This window comes from Mesoplodon bidens, assembly GCF_964165515.1.
Source record: "Mesoplodon bidens genome assembly, chromosome: X".
Lineage (NCBI taxonomy): Eukaryota > Metazoa > Chordata > Mammalia > Artiodactyla > Ziphiidae > Mesoplodon > Mesoplodon bidens.
In genome coordinates this window covers 47,802,030-47,823,423 of record NC_138163.1, presented here as the reverse complement: position 1 = coordinate 47,823,423, position 21,394 = coordinate 47,802,030, and the positions used below count along the sequence as shown (strand labels likewise).

At 37.3% G+C, this 21,394-nt stretch overlaps 1 protein-coding gene across 4 annotated transcripts in view; it reads right to left on the bottom strand.

Annotated features, from left to right (window-relative positions):
• Positions 1-21,394, bottom strand: part of NUP62CL (nucleoporin 62 C-terminal like) — a 79,383-nt gene that overhangs the window by 14,837 nt on the left and 43,152 nt on the right. For all 4 annotated transcript variants that reach the window (XM_081222235.1, XM_081222234.1, XM_081222236.1 and 1 more), the window contains 2 exons: positions 20,323-20,434; positions 16,737-16,803 (listed from right to left, as the gene is read on the bottom strand). In XM_081222235.1, the coding sequence (XP_081078361.1) occupies positions 16,737-16,803; positions 20,323-20,434 (179 nt within the window). The remainder of the gene's footprint in view (positions 1-16,736; positions 16,804-20,322; positions 20,435-21,394) is intronic.

The window sequence follows — 21,394 nt, the reverse complement described above, 5'->3', positions numbered from 1 at the left end:
TTATTATAATGCTACTGATTCCAAACTAATATTAATCCCAATAGAGTCTCAGGGACAGCTGTGTGTAATTGATAAAGGGTCACCAGTTTTAATTAAATGGAATAAGGTTACTGCTTCTATGATAGCCATTGTATAACTAGAAGTGAAAAAAATATTTCATTTAAAGGAGTGTCCCTACAAATTTTATAGGTTTACTAAATTTTAAAGAGGGATTAGGAGATTACCTTTTTCACGTATAAGTATTTAAAATGCTTTCTGTCCTGAAGTACCTAGGGGCAAGACGGGAATAAAGACACAGACCTGCTAGAGCATGGACTTGAGGATATGGGGAGGGGGAAGGGTAAGCTGTGACAAAGTGAGAGAGTGGCATGGACATATATACACTACCAAACGTAAAATAGATAGCTAGTGGGAAGCAGCCGCATTGCACAGGGAGATCAGCTCGGTGCTTTGTGACCACCTAGAGGGGTGGGATAGGGAGGGTGGGAGGGAGGGAGATGCAAGAGGGAAGAGATATGGGAACAGATGTATATGTATAACTGATTCACTTTGCTATAAATCAGAAACTAACACACAATTGTAAAGCAGTTATACTCCAATAAAGATGTTAAAAAAAAAAACTACAATGAGGTATCACCACACACCAGTCAGAATGGCCACCATCAAAAAAATCTACCAACAATAAATGCTGGAGAGGGTGTGGAGAAAAGGGAACCCTCTTGCACTGTTGGTGGGAATGTAAATTGATACAGCCACTATGGAGAACAGTATAGAGGTTCCTTAGAAAACTAAAAATAGAACTATCATATGACCCAGCAATCCCACTATTGGGCATATACCTTGAGAAAACCATAATTTAAAAAGAGTCATGCACTCCAATGTTCATTGCAGAACTATTTACAATAGCCAGGACATGGAAGCAACCTAAGTGTCCATCAACAGATGAATGGATAAAGAAGATGTGGCACATATATACAATGGAATATTATATTACTCAGTCATAAAAAGAAATGAAATTGAGTTATTTGTAGTGAGGTGGATGGACCTAGAGTCTGTCATACAGAGTGAAGTAAGCCAGAAAGAGAAAAACAAATACTGTATGCCAACACATATATATGGAATCTAAAAAAAAAAATGGTTCTGATGAACCTAGGGGCAGGACAGGAATAAAGACGCAGATGTAGAGAATGGACATGAGGACATGGGGAGGAGGAAGGGTAAGCTGTGACGAAGTGAGAGAGTGGCATGGATATATATACACTACCAAATGTAAAATAGGTAGCTAGTGGGAAGCAGTCACACAGCACAGGGAGATCAGCTCGGTGCTTTGTGGCTACCTAGAGGGGTGGGATAAGGAGGGTCGGAGGGAGATGCAATAGGGAGGAGATATGGGGATATATGTATACACATAGCTGATTCACTTTGTTATACAGCAGAAACTAACACAACATTGTAAAGCAATTTTACACCAATAAAGATGTTAAAAGAAAAAGTTGGTGATGACAAGACACTCTGCTTGTATATAGCACTACCCTTCACACAAAATTAATAAAAAATACATTTAAAGGAAAGGAATAAAAATAAAAGATTGTGGAGGTATCGTGAGTTCTTGAAGGCACGGGCAGGAGGGGGACAAGACAGTAGAATTATTGCATTTGAAGTCGTTATCAGACAGTCATCCTGTTGAAATCTTACTTACTGTTCAAGTCTCATTTCAAATTCTAGCTCTTCTAGGGAATCAACTAAAGATAGGTTTCTCTTTCTTTACTGCTCCCTACACATGCACTTTGAACCTTTTCGAGGCAGAGGTGTATGCCATTGATGTTTACACCTCCTACGCAGATTAACACAGCACCTTGGCATATAGTAGGTGCTTTGTATTGAGAGTCACTACTCTCTGGTTTTGACTTGTATCTAAAATAACACTTTCGGGCTTCCCTGGTGGCGCAGTGGTTGAGAGTTCGCCTGCCAATGCGGGGGACCCGGGTTCGTGCCCCGGTCTGGGAGGATCCCACGTGCTGCGGAGCGGCTGGGCCCGTGGGCCATGGCCGCTGGGCCTGCGGGCCATGGCTGCTGGGCCTGTGCGTCTGGGGTCTGTGCTCCGTGGCGGGAGAGGCCGCGGCGGTGGGAGGCCCGCATCATTTAAAAAAAAAATATATATATATATATATATATATATATATATATATATATAAAATAACACTTTCCATTATACAGCACTTGAGTTTTCAAAATGCCTATGCATATTACCTTATTTGATTCCCACAATATCCTAGGATGAAGAGAATAACTAAAAACTCAAGAAGGTTCAGTGGCTTCCCAAAGGCCAAAACTAATGAAAATTGACACTAGGACTCATACCTTCAGACTCCCATCTAAGAGCACTTTTTCTGTTACAGTGCATGTGTTTGTCAAATGCTGGGAAGATTTTAAATAAAAAGTACTATCTGGCACCACAGCATAACACTGTTTGTCGTCCCTTCAAACACTGAAGTGCTCAAAATAAGACAGGCCTATCTGAATCCCAACTGGGGAGATTTCACTGGTGAAATACTATCAGGCCACCTTATCTATGAGGTAGCCATAGAGCGTGGGCCCTAAAACTGCGTTATAGCAAGGCTTCAGTGTATTTATAGTTTTTAGGCACTAACAGGAAGAAAATTGCTTTGGAGAAAAATCTGTATATCTCACAAACAATATAAATTCTGCTGTTTGGGAGTGATTTAAATCATGTTACATATAATTCATCTGGGGAGACTCTCCAGCTTGAGGAAATTCACTTGGGCACAAAATGTACATAAGGAGGATTAGTGAGAAATCTAATTTTGCAGATGTATCGAGTGTATTTCAAATCTGGATTTACATATAGAAAGGAAGTTTGGGAAGAGGAGCTCTGAGAATGTTAAGCATCATGCACTCTTCCTTAACAGAAGCTGAAGACTTGATCATTTTTAATCTCAGTATCCTAATCTAACCTACAAGAAATTCTTTAGAATTAAGGAACAGTGGTGTGACAATAAATCTATTTTGTCTGTAAAGAGGAGCAGAGATGAGCAGGTAGCTCATTAAACAATGGAAAGAAATAAAATACCTTTCAGTTAACTGCAATGGGAAGAAGCAAGTTAAGTACCTGTCTCTGTTGAGCTTAACAGACCTTTAAAGTGAGTCTTTGTGTTGCTGCCACATCTCTGACAGATCAAGAGCATTTGCCTCTCAAGTATCTAAAGTGGAACATTATACTCCAGAACATAAGAGATGACCTCATCGATCAACCAATGTCACCAAGATTTCCCAAAGAATTTCAGAAAAAGAAGAGGTAAAAGAAACCAGCTCAATCAGTAAATCAGATTCTATTCTAGAAGATGAACTAGGAAGAAGACACTTTGATTGGAATTCAAAGGCATCTTTTGTCATCTCGGCATTAGATACTCTTCAGATATAAGAGGGCTGAAAGTAATTAATAAAAAAAATTAAAACATTTCTTATCTGGACCAAAGCTTCTTAAAAAATACGGCGTGGTAACTATAGCTAATAATACCGTATTGCATATTTGAAGGTTGCCAAGAGAGTAGATCTTAAAAGTTCTCACTGCAAGAAAAACAGTTTTTTTTCTATCTATGTAAGGTGATGGATGTTGACTAGACTTATTGTGGTGATGGTTTGGCAATGTATACAAATATTGAATTATGCTGTGCACCTGAAACTAATATAATGCTATATGTCAAATATACCTCAATTAAAAAAAAAGAGATAACAACAGGGCTTCCCTGGTGGCACAGTGGTTGGGTGTCCGCCTGCCGATGCAGGGGACACGGGTTCGTGCCCCAGTCCGGGAGGATCCCGCATGCCACAGAGCGTCTGGGCCCGTGAGCCATGGCCACTGAGCCTGCGCGTCCAGAGCCTGTGCTCCGCAACGGGAGAGGCCACAACAGGGAGAGGGCCACGTACCACACACACACAAAAAAAGATAACAACATGCCCAGCCCTGAAAAATCTAATTTAAAATAATCCCTCAAACAATAAATATTAACACTGGGTAAAAATAAAAATGAAGTATGATTATGACATATCACAAAAAGTTGCTTCTCTAAAATGATCCTGAAGGCGTTTTATGCAAGTTAGTAGAGTCACGCTAGATGACTAAGTATGTTTTATGCCAAAAATAAAAAAGGTGTTCACAGACCACTGCTAATAGAACTATATTGTAGAAATATCACAAAATTCCTTATGGCATTTTTAGTTACTCTGAAGATTCTTCTCCTTCTGCCATAAATAGCAGTCTAAATGTTGTGAGCAGCTACTAAATAATTATGGGGTTCTAACCCATAGGAGACTGCAATGATTATGGATGAAATATATTTTAGTCATGAAGTTTGGGGACACTTCATGAAAATACTCAAGGAACTTTCAAATAACGACCTGCATAAGATTTTCCACTGCCCATCCCTTTTGGTGTTTGATAAATATTAACAGACATGACAAGGTTTGGTATATGAAGAAACAAAAAACGCCTACCCTTCAGTCCTACCTCCCTCCTCTAAAAGAAGTAGCTCCATATATTTAAAATGAACAACAAATTGGCTCAGATTGACTGCCAACTCTGTCATAAGTGGTCCCAGCAGAGCTGGAGTTGCTGCAGTTTCAATGACTGCCAACTGAGAAGACAGATGTGTGACTGCAGCATTGCCATCAAGCCAACCTCGAAATAATGCCATAAATTTGTATAAAGAGGGGGCTTCCCTGGTGGCGCAGTGGTTGAGAGTCCGCCTGCCGATGCAGGGGACGCGGGTTCGTGCCCCGGTCCGGGAAGATCCCACATGCCGCGGAGCGGCTGGGCCCGTGAGCCATGGCCGCTGAGCCTGTGCATCCGGAGCCTGTGCTCCGCAGCGGGAGAGGCCACAACGGTGAGAGGCCCGCGTATCGCAAAAATAAATAAATAAATAAATAAATAAATAAATAAAATTTGTATAAAGAGAAAGACAAGAGAGGTAACTAGTATTTGACTATAGTTACTATTAACTCTCAATTAGCTATATTAATCATGAGGAAAAGAGGCATAGAAAATGTTAAAAAATGGATAAATATCAAATTTTAAAACTGGTCAATAGCAGTACATGTTCAGACACTCCCTTAATTCAATACTCTTAAACTTATCTCTTCCTAGTTTGGTTCCATCTGTCAGTTCTATATGGGTTAGAGGAAGAAAGGGGCCTGGTTCTCTGTTTACTCATAGATATTGAAAAGTTGATTGGACAGTGTAATATTTTAACATATAAACTGCAGTGTATGATTTTCAAATCACTTTTAAAGCTACGCTAATTTTTAAGTTAAGTACATAGCATAACAGTTATGTTTTATAGCATAAAAAATTGTACTGTCATTAAAGATATCAAATCATAAAAATATTTCCCAGAAACCTTCCAAGATAGAGATTTTGGCTTTAAAATCATTTTTATTTAAAATAAACCTTACTGTTATAGATTTCTCTTTAATTTAAAAAAATTACATTATTTCTATTGTTAAAATAACACATGTATTTTTTTATAACTATTATTTGGATGTGAATAAAGAGACTCATTGAGAAGTTTAACCTTAAAACTTCTCAGTCCACAGACCATTTCAGCAGACATGACCCCTTAACTATTAAAAAGTAAAATAAACCAACAACAAAAAAACCCTTCTCTTAGCATAATTAAGTCCTGCCACTCTCCATTCCTTGATCATGTCTTTTCCTGATATGAAAAGGAAAGGTTCCTTGTGGGAACAGCAAAAAAGGAGCCCACAGTATGAAGAATCACCAGGCTTTTTTCCATTATCGTGGCTTCCCCGTCTCATTTGGGAACCTGTATGAGCTCTCATTGCCCCTCCAGCTCAACTCAAATTTTAGCAGAAAAGTAACTCCAAGTGATCATTACTCTCCATTGTCTTACCCTTTTTACCCTGTGTTGACTGAAACTTTACTCAGACACCCAGAACTTACATCCTACTCAAGTACTACCATTATCATACTTTGAAAACCCATGTCCTCTGCTCTTAGGTAAATGATTAAGATTTGTTTTTATATCCAGTGATGCCTACATTAGAATTGTTTTAAGAGCATACCAGTAGAAAGAATACTGTTCTGATAATTAGGAAATTTAGATTCTGCTCCTAGCTCTGCCACTAATTAACTGTGTGTTCTTAGGGAAGTCACTTAACTTCTCTGAACCACAGTTTCTTCACTTACATAATAAAGTAAGTTCTTTGTAGCACTAACAACCTTAATTTTATTAGTAGGAAAACACTGGCTGAGAGCCTTGAGATTTCATTTATGACAAAGAGGATCTCAGCCAAGAGAAAAAAAATCACTATAATCTTTCTTTACCTAATTACATTTTGACATCCCCCCAACTCTATCCAAGAAGCATTGCTCATTGTAGGAAAATATGCAACAGAGAGGAATACAACTGAGTGAAACTTTGTATGATCTCATTCCTCAGTGTTTTCTAGCCACTGACATTCTCCCACATCTCAGCTGTTCCTAACAACTTCTCTAGATAAGTGTTTTTCAATGATAATCTATGTGGAACTGCTTTCTCTAAACTCATTTAATAGCTACCTTTTGAACCATATGACCCTTCTTGTCCTTCTCCCTACCCAGCTCCTCCTATACACAGTAAACTCTGACAACCAGTTCTGCTGCTGTCATTTACTGACCACCAACCATGGGCCAGGCACTGCTCAAGGAAAGTTCAATTTTGCTTCTTTTAATCCTTACAAAAGCTCTAAAAGGTAAAAATTAGCCCTCATTTTAAAAATAAGGATACAGACTCAGAGAGATGAAGTAACAATTAAGGTCACACAACTATTAAGTAGTAATACCTTGACTTGAATCCATATCTGTCTGACTCAAAAACCTCTCCCCCTCAGGTAATTAATACTAAAGCAATATAGAATTTAACTTCCCTCTGATGATTCAAAATACAGTTTAGAAAGCAATAGAACACAGGAAAGAAGTAAAGATGATGATATAGGTATGTTTGGAAGGGAAAGAAGCAAAAGAAGTTCATGGTTGATGACCTCTATTAATGTAGAGAATGAGGAATCTATAAAGCCAAACAAGATTTGTATTATTTTCACACTACATCTTTTTTAATTTAGTTTCTGCTTTATAACAAAGTGAATCACTTATACATACACATCTGTTCCCATATCCCTTCCCTCTTGCATCTCGCTCCCTCCCACCCTCCCTATCCCACCCCTCCAGGTGGTCACAAAGCACCGAGCTGATCTCCCCGTGCTATGAGGCTGCTTCCCACTATCTATCTATTTTACGCTTGGTAGTGTATATATGTCCATGCCTCTCTCGCTTTGTCACAGCTCACCCTTCCCCCTCCCCATATCCTCAAGTCCATTCTCAAGTAGGTCTGTGTCTTTATTCCTGTTTTACCCCTAGGTTCTTCATGACATTTTCTTTCTTAAATTTCATATATATGTGCTAGCATACGGTATTTGTCTTTCTCTTTCTGAACTTACTTCACTCTGTATGACAGACTCTAGGTCTATCCACCTCATTACAAATAGCTCAGTTTTGTGTATTTTTATGGTTGAGTAATATTCCATTGTATATGTGTGCCACATCTTCTTTATCCATTCATCTGTCTATGGACACTTAGGTTGCTTCCATGTCCTGGCTATTGTAAATAGCAAAGCAATGGACATTGGAGTACATGTGTCTTTTTGAATTCTGGTTTTCTCTGGGTATATGCCCAGTAGTGGGATTGCTGGGTCATATGGTGATTCTATTTTTAGTTTTTAAAGAACCTCCATACTGTTCTCCATAGTGGCTGTACCAATTCACATTCCCACCAGCAGTGCAAGAGTGTTCCCTTTTCTCCACACCCTCTCCAGCATTTATTGTTTCTAGATTTTTTGATGATGGCCATTCTGACTGGTGTGAGATGATATCTCATTGTAGTTTTGATTTGCATTTCTCTAATGATTAATGATGTTGAGCATCCTTTCATGTGTTTGTTGGCAATCTGTATGTCTTCTTTGGAGAAATGTCTATTTAGATCTTCTGCCCATTTTTGGATTGGATTGTCTGTTTTTTTTCTATTGAGCTGCATGAGCTGATTATAAATTTTGGAGATTAATCCCCTGTCAGTTGCTTCATTTGCAAATATTTTCTCCCATTCTGAGGGTTGTCTTTTGGTCTTGTTTATGGTTTCCTTTGCTGTGCAAAAGCTTTGAGGTTCCATTAGGTCCCATTTGTTTATTTTTGTTTTTATTTCCATTTCTCTAGGAGGTGGGTCCAAAAGGATCTTGCTGTGGTTTATGTCATAGAGTGTTCTGCCTATGTTTTCCTCTAAGAGTTTGATAGTTTCTGGCCGCATATCTATGTCTTTGATCCATTTTGAGCTTATTTTTGTGTATGGTGTTAGAGAGTGATCTAATCTCATACTTTTACATGTCCCTGTCCAGTTTTCCCAGCACCACTAATTGAAGAGACTGTCCTTTCTCCACTGTACATTCCTGCCTCCTTTATCAAAGATAAGGTGACCATATGTGTGTGGGTTTATCTCTGGGCTTTCTATCCTGTTCCATTGATCTATCTTTCTGTTTTTGTGCCAGTACCATACTGCCTTGATTATTGTAGCTTTGTAGTATAGTCTGAAGTCAGGGAGCCTGATTCCTCCAGTTCCGTTTTTCGTTCTCAAGATTGCTTTGGCTATTTGGGGTCTTTTGTTTTTCCAAACAAATTTTGAAATTTTTTGTTCTAGTTCTGTGAAAAATGCCAGTGGTAGTTTGATAGGGATTGCATTGAATCTGTAGATTGCTTTGGGTAGTAGAGTCATTTTCACAATATTGATTCTTCCAATCCAGGAACATGGTATATCTCTCCATCTATTTGTATCATCTTTAATTTCTTTCGTCAGTGTCTTATAGTTTTCTGCATCCAGGTCTTTTGTCTCCTTAGGTAGGTTTATTCCTAGATATTTTATTCTTTTTGTTGCAATGGTAAATGGGAGTGTTTTCTTGATTTCACTTTCAGATTTTTCATCATTAGTGTACAGGAATGCCAGAGATTTCTGTGCATTAATTTTGTATCCTGCTACTTTACCAAATTCATTGATTAGCTCTAGTAGTTTTCTGGTAGCATCTTTAGGATTCTCTATATATAGTACCATGTCATCTGCAAACAGTGACAGCTTTACTTCTTCTTTTCCAATTTGGATTCCTTTTATTTCCTTTTCTTCTGTGATTGCTGTGGCTGAAACTTCCAAAACTATGTTGAATACGAGTGGTGAGAGTGGGCAGCCTTGTCTTGATCCTGATCTTAGTGGAGATGCTTTCAGTTTTTCACCATTGAGGACGATGTTGGCTGTGGGTTTGTCATATATGGCCTTTATGATGTTGAGGAAAGTTCCCTCTATGCCTGTTTTCTGCAGGGTTTTTATCATAAATGGATGTTGAATTTTGTCAAAAGCTTTCTCTGCATCTATTGAGATGATCATATGGTTTTTCTCTTTCAGTTTGTTAATATGTTGTATCACGTGGATTGATTTGTGTATATTGAAGAATCCTTGCATAACTGGAATAAACCCCACTTGATCATGGTGTATGATCCTTTTAATGTGCTCTTGGATTCTGTTTGCTAGTATTTTGTTGAGAATTTTTGCATCTATGTTCATCAGTGATATTGGCCTGTAGTTTTCTTATTTGTGACATCCTTGTCTGGTTTTGGTATCAAGGTGATGGTGGCCTCGGAGAATGAGGTTGGGAGTGTTCCTCCCTCTGCTATATTTTGGAAGAGTTTGAGAAGGATAGGTGTTAGCTCGTCTCTATATGTTTGATAGAATTCACCTGTGAAGCCATCTAGTCCTGGGCTTTTGTTTGATGGAAGGTTCTTAATCACAGTTTCAATTTCAGTGCTTGTGATTGGTCTATTCATATTTTCTATTTCTTCCTGATTCAGTCTTGGCAGGTTGTGCATTTCTAAGAATTCGTCCATTTCTTCCAGGTTATCCATTTTATTGGCATAGAGTTGCTTGTAGTAATCTCTCATGATCTTTTGTATTTCTGCAGGGTCATTTGTTACTTCTCCTTTTTCATTTCTAATTCTATTGATTTGAGTCTTCTCCCTTGTTTTCCTGAAGACTCTGACTAATGGTTTATCAATTTTGTTTATCTTCTCAAAGAACCAGCTTTTAGTTTTATTGATCTTTGCTATTGTTTCCTTCATTTCTTTCTCATTTATTTCTGATCTGATCTTTATGATTTCTTTCCTTCTGCTAACTTTGGGGGATTGTTGTTCTTCTTTCTCTAATTGCTTTAAGTGCAGGGTCAGGTTGTTTACTCCAGATGTTTCCTGTTTCTTAAGGTGGGATTGTATTGCTATAAACTTCCCCCTTAGAACTGCTTTTGCTGCGTCCCATAGGTTTTGGGTCGTCATGTCTCCATTATCATTTGTTTCTAGGTATTTTTTTATTTCCTCTTTGATTTCTTCAGTGATCACTTCGTTATTGAGTAGTGTATTGTTTAGCCTCCATGTGTTTGTATTTTTTACAGATCTTTTCCTGTAATTGATGTCTAGTCTCATAGCATTGTGGTCGGAAAAGATACTTGATACAATTTCAATTTTCTTAAATTTACCAAGGCTTGATTTGTGACCCAAGATATGATCTATCCTGGAGAATGTTCCATGAGCACTTGAGAAAAATGTGTATTCTGTTGATTTTGGATGGAATGTCCTATAAATATCAATTAAGTCCATCTTATTTAATGTATCATTTAAAGCTTGTGTTTCCTTATTTATTTTCATTTTGGATGATCTGTCCGTTGGTGAAAGTGGGGTGTTGAAGTCCCCTACTATGAGTGTGTTACTGTCGATTTCCCCTTTTATGGCTGTTAGTATTTGCCTTATGTATTGAAGTGCTCCTATGTTGGGTGCATAAATATTTACAATTGTTATATCTTCCTCTTGGATCAATCCCTTGATCATTATGTAGTGTCCTTCTTTGTCTCTTCTAATAGTCTTTATTTTAAAGTCTATTTTGTCTGATATGAGAACTGCTACTCCAGCTTTCTTTTGGTTTCCATTTGCATGGAATATCTTTTTCCATCCCCTTACTTTCAATCTGTTTGTGTCTCTAGGTCTGAAGTGGGTCTCTTGTAGACAGCATATATATGGCTCTTGTTTTTGTATCCATTCAGCCAATCTGTGTCTTTTGGTGGGACCATTTAGTCCATTTACATTTAAGGTAATTATCGATACATATGTTCCTATTCCCATTTTCTTAATTGTTTTGGGTTCATTATTGTAGGTATTTTCCTTCTGTTGTGTTACTTGCCTAGAGAAGTTCCTTTAGCATTTGTTGTAAAGCTGGTTTGGTGGTGCTGAACTCTCTCCGCTTTTGCTTGTCTGTAAACGTTTTAATTTCTCCATCAAATCTGAATGAGATCCTTGCTGGGTAGAGTAATCTTGGTTGCAGGTTTTTCTCCTCCATCACTTTAAATATGTCCTGCCACTCCCTTCTGGCTTGTAGAGTTTCTGCTGAGAGATCAGCTGTTAACCTGATGGGGATTCCCTTGTGTGTTATTTGTTGTTTTTCCCTTGCTGCTTTTAATATGTTTTCTTTGTGTTTAATTTTTGACAGTTTGATTAATATGTGTCTTGGCGTATTTCTCCTTGGATTTATTCTATATGGGACTCTCTGTGCCTCCTGGACTTGATTAACTATTTTCTTTCCCATATTAGGGAAGTTTTCAACTATAATCTCTTCAAATATTTTCTCAGTCCCTTTCTTTTTCTCTTCTTCTTCTGGAACCCTTATAATTCGAATGTTGGTGCGTTTAATGTTGTCCCAGAGGTCTCTGAGACTGTCCTCAGTTCTTTTCATTCTTTTTTCTTTATTCTGCTCTGCAGCAGTTATTTCCACTATTTTATCTTCCACGTCACTTATCCGTTCTTCTGCCTCAGTTATTCTGCTATTGATCCCATCTAGAGTATTTTTCATTTCATTTACTGTGTTTCTAATCATTGCTTGATTTGTCTTTAGTTCTTCTAGGTCCTTGTTAACTGTTTCTTGCACTTTGTCTATTCTATTTCCAAGATTTTGGATCATCTTTACTATCATTATTCTCAATTCTTTTTCAGGTAGACTGCCTATTTTCTCTTCATTTGTTAGATCTGTTGGGTTTTTATCTTGCTCCTTCACCTGCTGTGTGTTTTTCTGTCTTCTCATTTTGCTTGTCTTAGTGAGTTTGGGGTCTCCTTTTTGCAGGCTGCAGGTTCATAGTTCCCGTTGTTTTTGGTCTGTCCCCAGTGGCTAAGGTTGTTTCAGTGGGTCATGTAGGCTTCCTGTTGGAGGGGACTGGTGCCCGTGTTCTGGTGGATGAGGCTTGATGTTGTCTTTGTGTTGGACAGGTCCACATCTGGTGGTGTGTTTTGGGGTGTCTTTGGCCTTATTATATTTTTTGGCAGCCTCTCTGCTAATGGGTGGTGTTGTGTTCCTGTCTTGCTAGTTGCTTGGTGTAGGGTGACCAGCACTGTAGCTTGCTGGTCGTTGAGTGAAGCTGGGTGCTGGTTTTGAGATGGAGATCTCTGGGAGATTTTCGCCGTTTGATATTATGTGGAGCTGGGAGGTCTCTTGTGGACCCGTGTCCTGAAGTTGGCTCTACCACCTCAGAGGCACAGCCCTGACTCCTGGCTGCAGCATCAAGAGCCTTTCATCCATCCGGCTCAGAATAAAAGTGAGAAAAAGTAGAAAGAAAGAATTAGTAGAAGTAGAAAGAAAGAAAGAAAGAAAGAAGGATGGATGGAAGGAAAGAAGGGAGGGAGGGAGGGAGGAGGGAGGAAGGAGGGAAGGTAGGAAAAAGAGAAAGGATGAAGTAAATAGAATGAAGTATGATAAAATATAATAGCATTATTAAAATTTTAAAAAATAATTATTAAAATTTTTTTTTTAATTAAAGAAAAAAAGAGGACGGATAGAACCCTGGGACCAATGGTGGAAGCAAAGCTATACAGATAAAATCTCTCACAGAAGCATACACATGCACATTCACAAAAAGACAAAAAGGGGAAAAAATCATAAATCTTGCTCTCAAAGTCCGCCTCCTCAATTCGGGATAATTCGTTGTAAAAAGGGGAAAAGGGGAAAATATAAATCTTGTTCTCAAAGTCCACCTCCTCAATTTGGGATGATTTTTGGATTTGGCCCCGCCTCTGCATGTAGGTTGCCAGAGGGCATCTGTTTTTCGCTCAGACAGGAAGGGTTTAAAGGAGCAGCTGCTTCGGGGACTGTGGCTCACTCAGGCCGGGGGCAGGGAGGGGTATGGGGTGCGGGGCGAGCCTGTGGTGGCACAGGCCAGCGTGATGTTGCACCAGCCCGAGGCGCGCCGTTCGCTCTCCCGGGGAAGCCGTCTCTGGATCCCGGGATGCCGGCAGCGGCAGGCTGCACAGGTTCCCTGGAGGGGGGGCGTGGACAGTGACCTGTGCTCGCACACATGTCTCTTGGTGGCGGCAGAAGCAGCTCCAGCGTCCCACGCCTGTCTCTGGGGTCCGCGCTGTTAGCCGTGGCTTGTGCCCGTCTCTGGAGCTCCTTTAAGCAGCGCTCTTAATGCCCTCTCCTCACGCACCAGGAAACAAATAGGGAAGAAAAAGTCTCTTGCCTCTTCGGCAGCTCCAGACTTTTTCCCAGACTCCCTCCTGGCTCGCCGTGGTGCACTAACCCCTTCAGGCTGTGTTCACGCCGCCAATCCCAGTCCTCTCCCTGCACTCCAACTGAAACCCGAAACCCGAGCCTCAGCTCCCAGCCCCGCCCACCCCGGCGGGCGAGCAGGCAAGCCTCTCGGGCTGGTGAGTGCTGGTCGGCACCGATCCTCTGTGCGGGAATCTCTCCGCTTTGCCCTCCGCACCCCTGTGGCTGTGCTCTCCTCCGCGGCTCCGAAGCTTTCCCCCTCCGCCACCTGCAGTCTCCGCCCGCGAAGGGGCTTCTAGTGTGTGGAAACCTTTCCTCCTTCACGGCTCCCTCCCACTGGTGCAGGTCCCGTCCCTATCCTTTTGTCTCTGTTTGTTCTTTTTTCTTTTGCCCTACCCAGGTACGTGGGGAGTTTCTTGCCTTTTGGGAGGTCTGAGGTCTTCTGCCAGAGTTCAGTAGGTGTTCTGTAGGAGTTGTTCCACGTGTAGATGAATTTCTGGTGTATCTGTGGGGAGGAAGGTGATCTCCACGTCTTACTCTTCTGCCATCCTCCCCCAACTCCTCCATACTACATCTTTAAAAGTAGTAACTCTGATTGGCTAACTAGCCCTCATTTGTCTCAATTACTGAGGTCTCAATATATTCCATATTTAGGCAAAGGTGTATAAAAATCACTTCCCACCAATTTTTATTTTAAATCTATTAAAAAGCTGAGAGAATAGTAAAAGTCACAAACTTATATACCCTTTTCCTGGATTAACCCACTGTTACCATTTTGCCACAAATCGCTCCATCTTTTTCTCTCCACAAATGATTTTGGTTGAACCACTTGAAACAGAAGTAGAGATATGACACTTCTCTAAATAACGTAGCATGCAGCTTCTAGGAATAAAAATATTTTCCTACATAACCACAGTAAGACATATAAGAAAATAAAAAATTCCTTAATATTTAATGGGTAGTCCAAATTCAATATTCCCAGTTGTTCTAAACAATGTGTTCTTGGCTTTAATCCAGTATCTAATCAAAGTTAATATGGTAGACTTGATTGTTATATTTCTTTTAATCTACAAAATCCCCTTAATTTTTTTGTTTTGAATTTTTTGGTTTCCCATGAGTGATTTTTCAAGAGTCCAAGCCAATTATCTTTCAGAATGTCTCATGCATAGACTGATTATTTTCTTGTGACTTGATTCAGTTAAACATTTTTGGTAAGAACACTACATTATCTTCCAGAATGTCTCACACATAGAATGTCTGATTATTTTCTTATTATTAGACTCAGGTTAAACATTTTTAAAAAGAATCCTATATATGGGATATTGTGCACTTCTCATGTCAGATCAAGAGGTAAACAATGTCATTATCCCACTATTGGTGGTACTAAATTTGATCACTTGATTGAAGTGGTACTTGTCAGCACTGTTGCAAAGGTACATTTGCTCCTTTGTAATTTTTAAGTAATGTGTAGAGTAATATTTTTTGAGACTATGCAAATATCCTGTTCCCCAACAATTTTAAATTCAATGGTTTTAGCATCCCTTGATGACCCTTGCCTGAATCATTCAATCATTGAGCTGGGGCTACAACATGGTGGCTTTCTCATTAAATTGTATAATTAAAATGAGTGTATATAAATTAAATTAAAATGAGGTATATAAATTATACCTAAATAAAATTTTAAAAATAATTCAGTAACTTGCAATTTATATTTGGTTCATTTCCTGCTAGTATATTTTTTCTGCCAAGAAATGACTGACAGTTGAAACATTTTATAAATGAGGCCGAGTACTCAAGATCAGGGAAAGCTTAATAAATGTATTCTGTTGAAAGTGTTTCTAATGGTGGTTCCCTAATCCTATCATTCCTTCTACAATTATTAGCTGTCATGCTTCTATAAAGACTTTTCCCTGTACCTTCCATTTCTCTCTCTCTCTCTCTCTCTTTTTTTTTTTTTTGGAGTATCACTGTGGACTCATGAGTTTTTTCTCCCTCAATGTGTTATAATCCATCACTGTCATTATTCTTTTTGATGTTGAAACCTGATTTGGCCAGTAGAAGCCCATTAAAGCACAATCTTGTATCCTGATATAACCTCATAAGTCGTTGAACAATCTTTGTTTTCTGGCATGAAAAGTGCCAAACTCACCCTGTACTTTCCCTGCCTGAGACTTGAGATCAGATATTTCTCCAAGGTTCCTTTTTAATAGTAATGGTATTTAGAAACCAAGATCTAGGTGTTAGATGTGCTCACTGCTATCAGGGTGTGTCATTGCTTCTTGGCCCCTTCCACGTACAGAAAAAGGAAATAGGAATTCATACTGATGTTTGCAATTCAAATTTATAATAAAAATATGAAAGGAAGAAAAATATATCTCTTTTATCTTTCAATGAAAATCTTGGTTTCTATTATCAATATACTCGTGCATTTGCTTTCTACTATAATATATATAATGGTAGTAATATTATTATACCACATGCATATATAATACATAGTATAATTCTGAAACTAATGATAAACTTATTAAGATAGCTTAAGATTTCTTTGCAGTTCTTTTTATCATTAAGTTTACATCCTAGCAAGGATGCATCATCAAGAACACTATGTACAAAAGTTATCTGAGCTGCACATTTATGTTATAGATTAGTTACACAGGTTTATTTGTTTTCATTTTGTATTCAATTTTAGCATTTGTCTTTCTTCCCATTATTTTTGGCTTAATTTAAATTTTTGAGTATTTAAATTTTTATATGGTCCAGAAGTCAAAAAATGTATAAAAATGTATACTCACAGAAGTACTGTTTCTATCCCTATCTCCTCCACCTCATTCCTAAACATCCCCTATTTTCATCAGTTTCTAGTTTATCCTTCCTGTGTTTCATTTTATAAAAATAAGCAATTACGGTTCTTCAGAATTAATATAGACATACCATGTGTTAAATAATACCCCTACAACTGAGCTCTTATTTGAGTGTGGTCATGGTGCACAAAACCTGACTTGTATCACATTTTCTACTTACAGATAACTTGGGGTACAAATAAACTCCCACCTGAAGTCTGATGAATCCATTGTAGAAAGTCCATATGAGCATTCAGAATTTTGCAGATCTGCTGGAGCTAAAAACACACACAGGATTTTTAGATTATGATTTTTCTGATATCGTAAATAAAAAATAAACATAAAAAATTGAAATTAGGAAGTTATTTTCATTTCTTCTGGTAAGAAATTGACTGAGAATGTGCTAAATATTAATTGCATGTTTTTTTTTGCTATTTTATATTTGTAATGCTCATTACATCTATAAATTAGTTCAATCTATTTTGTAACTGTCAAGAATTCAATTTCTACAATTCAATAAAAAACTGACTTCTATAGTACAAAAATAAGTAAAGAACATTAAGAGACATTTGACAGGATAAGAAATTCATATAATATTTAAAAAAATATTACCTTCTGTCAACAAAATCAACTTTTTTATTGAGGTATAACTGACATATGTAACATTGTATTAGTTTCAGGTGTATACAGTAATGATTTGATATTCATATATATTGTGAAATGATCACCACATTAAGTCTAGTTAACATCCACCATACAGTTACAAAAAAAATTTTTTTTTGTGATGAGAACTTTTCCAATCTATTCTTTTATCAATTTTCAAATATATAGTACAGTATTATTATTAACTATAGCCACCATGACTTATTTATTTTATAACTAGAAGTTTGTACTTTTTGACCCCCTTCACCCATTTTGTCCACCACCTACCTCCAGCCGCTGGCAACCACCAATCTGTTCTGTGTATCTATGAGCTTGGTTTAGTTTTAGTTTTTGTTCTCAAATTCCATATGTAAGTGAGATCATATGGTATGTGTCTTTATCTATCTGACTTATTTTACTTTGCATAATGCCCTCAAGGTCCATCCTTGTTGGCACAGTGGCAAGATTTTCAAATAGCAATTTTTAATAAATGGTAATACTCAGTTGTCAAGTGTGTGGGGGAAATAGGTACATTCATATACAACCTATGGTAATATAAATTGACCCAGCCCTTCAAAATGTGAATTTTTGCAATATATACCAAAGTCTTAAAACATTCGTACCTTTTAACTCAGTATATTCTACTTCTAGGAATCTATCCAGAGGAAATAATGAAACCTAAACATACAACTGGTCATTACAGGTTAATTTCACAGTGGTAAAAATCTGAAACAATATCTCCATCAATAAAAAATGATTAAATATATTATGGTAAAGTCATCTCTAATGAAATATTATAGAGGCATTAAAACCATATTTTCAAAGAATGGTTAAAATTTTGGGAAAATACTATGAAAGAATATTAAATGAAGACAGAATCCAAAACTTTATATAGGTATGTTTCCGAAGCTATTTAAAAGAAAATAAGTATTTTTACCAGCATAGCAAAAATACTTGGAAGAAATACACTAATATATTAGCATAGTACTGGTAACACAGGTGTTTTACTTTTCTTTACAGATTTCCATATTTCCCGAGCTTAATACATGGAATAAGCATATGCTTTAACTTTGTAACAACAATACTAATCCTTTTAAAAATGTTAGAACACTTTTGACAAATATTCTGGCAAAGTCCAGGATAATACTGAAAACAAGAAGAAATGAAAATGTTACCACACTTAAACAGTATGTAATAAAAACAGCAAATTTAGTGTATCTTAATATAACAAACAGAAATATAATTTGTAGTAGGAACAATGAATTTTTATAAAAATATGAGGCTGAATATCATATACCATAATATGAACTTGCTTAATAAAAATTTTAGATATTAGGTGGTCCTTCCTATCTCCCCTCAAAAATGGTGAAAATAAACAGGTAAGTCTCATCATCATGAATACTGTTGAACATACTTGCTATTTTTCTACCCTGGTGTATGGTCCACAATAACAAAGCTCTGTTGATCTGGTTACACTTAATTATCTACAAGAATAATATTGTTCAACAAATGTTTTCTCTGCTTCCTCTCCAATGATTTATGCTATCTGAGAAAAGAGATGAATTGTTGCTGATCTCTTGCTTCTTTTGTCCTGCTATCAAGAAGCAATTATCCTTTAATTCACTCATCTTAAACATCTCAATCACCCTTGCCAGTAAAAAAAACCCAAAATACTCAAATCATTTACTCCCCACTACTAAAATAAAATAAAACAATCCAAGGCTAAGCTGAGAAAAAGGATAAGGATGGGATTACAGTCTCCTTTTACTTACTCTGTTCAGAACACTCATTTTATATTAATTCAACACAGAGAGATTAGACATCAGCTCTGCTTCATGTCTAAGTATGCATGTATTTATCTATGCATCAAAGTTCTATGACAACAAAACAAGTTTGAATTTTAGAATCACAATGGTGATCTAATCTTTCACTAAAAAGAAAACCTATATTGTCAACTCCTGCATCTGTGTGAACACAGGAAGATGGTAGCATGTATAATCCCAGACTAATTTATATTTGTAATTATTCAATTTTAGATTCACCCAAAGTAGGGAATGGCATAATTTTTATAGCTGGAGACTTCAAGATCATTTAGTCCACCCTTGACATTCTGCAAAAGGAGCCAAGACCCAGAGAGATTAAGTGACTTGAATAAAATTCTAGTGCTTTCTCAACTATACCATGCTCTCTTTCTAATTAAAAAAGCTAGTAATATGTATATAGATAAAGAACTGTCTATGTATAATTGACAAAGAGCTCACTAAAGAATAATTACTACTTACTACTAATTCATCCTCGCCTATCCAGCACCTGGCTCCACTCCTAATTATAATCAACTGATAGAAAGTACAATGGAAGCTCCCACAATGGGAGATTCCTCTTATCGTCACTGCCATGGGGTGGGAGAGGGGAAAAGGAGGACTCCATTTAGCAGCTAAAACAATAGGGAAAGGTTGAGGAAATAAGCTCTTTAATTAGAGTATAGAAAAAGGAAAATAAACCAGTCCTTCCTCACCTCCAAATTAACTCAAAAATCTCAACTCTCTAATTGGAGCCTTGGCTGTATTTTCTCATGTCACAATAAATTTACGTTATGAGTTAACTAGGATTCCACAAGGCAGGTGGAAACCTAATAAGCATACTTAACAAATATCTATGGAAAAATATATTTTTAAATCTTGTAGTTGACTTATCAAACTTTTGAGATATATCCTAATTATAAGTTAAGGATTGCCTGGATATACCTAACAGACTCAAACATGTGTATACATACATATATATGTATATATACACACACTTACAGTTATATGAATATATAGATTAATATGTAAAAGGAAGAATAAACTAGCTAACGAGTAAGTGAACAGAAAAATAAGAACAAGGACATACTTATAGGAAGAACAGAGAGAAAACCCTGAAAATTTTGGGAGAACAGCAATTTTTTTTACCCTCCTGGGAATAACCACACAAAACTCACAACCTTTTCTGCTCCTAAATATTTCCTGCCCCACTAACTACACCCAAAAGCTTCATATCTCTGGAGGCAGGTAAGGAGCACTACAGTGGACAGGAGAAGGTAACTAACTAAAGGAACCACAGAATGCTAATTTCATACTAAATTCTGGTTGCCTAAATAGATAAAGCAGTTAACACACCAGGTCAGTAGTGTCAGCAGGACTTCCAAATGTATTCAGGTACTCAATAATGTCCTTGAGATCTTGGGCCGTTCGTTTCAGCTGAGCTTCTACATCTTCTGCTAACTTGTAACTGAAAAGGTAGGTAAAATAAAGGGATTAACCAGAAATGTTTTCTCCACTATGCACTGTTACTGACATACAAAGAATGATACCACCAACTGGATTTGCCCCAGTTCCCCTACCTTCTCATTTCAATGGATGTAGCATTCATGACCATATTCTAAAAAGATTCCATAGGTGAAGGCTTTTATCCATCTTGTCATTTTTACAGTCACCTATTTACCCTCTTTTTAGGTATCAGGATAAACCCATAGGTCACTTAGATATGTGAGAAGTTATTTGGTGTTTGGCAATATTTAGTAAATGCTGAGATGTCTTCAACAATTTTGAATACATAAATTTTCAAACTAAAACCTTATACAAATATACTCCATCATCCAACAAAAGGTATTTTAAGAAATGAGATTCACAATAATCAAAGGCAGATAAATCTGCTAAGTTCACAACAAATTGATTAGTTGGCTGAATTCTCAAGATTTCCACACCAACTATTTGTGCATGCACACACACACACACACACACACACTCTTAGCCTAGTCAATGAATATGTTTATAAGAATTAAAGTGACCAGAGGATTTTTCAATCTTAACATCTATAAATATTAAATAATTCAATTAGATTTATTGATAACCATCTACTCCTTTTCTGTCCCAAAGTATTTATAGGTAATTGGTTGCCTAGATTGTTGAAGATTCTAGTAAAGATTCCAACACAATGTAAATCTGACAGCCTAAAAGCAATTGGAAAGAACCTAATGTTTCAATTATTTCTTCGACCTACAGTTAGGATCTCATGGCTGAAAATGTAAATCTATGTTTCCCCCCCAAAATGAAAGAATGCATAGAATAGTCAATGCAAAGGAAAGAAATATTCACAAAGGCTGAAATACAAAAGCAGAAACAGAACTAGGGTCCATACAGATTAGCTGTACTTACGCATTTAATGCACCTACAAAAAAGCTAACTTGCA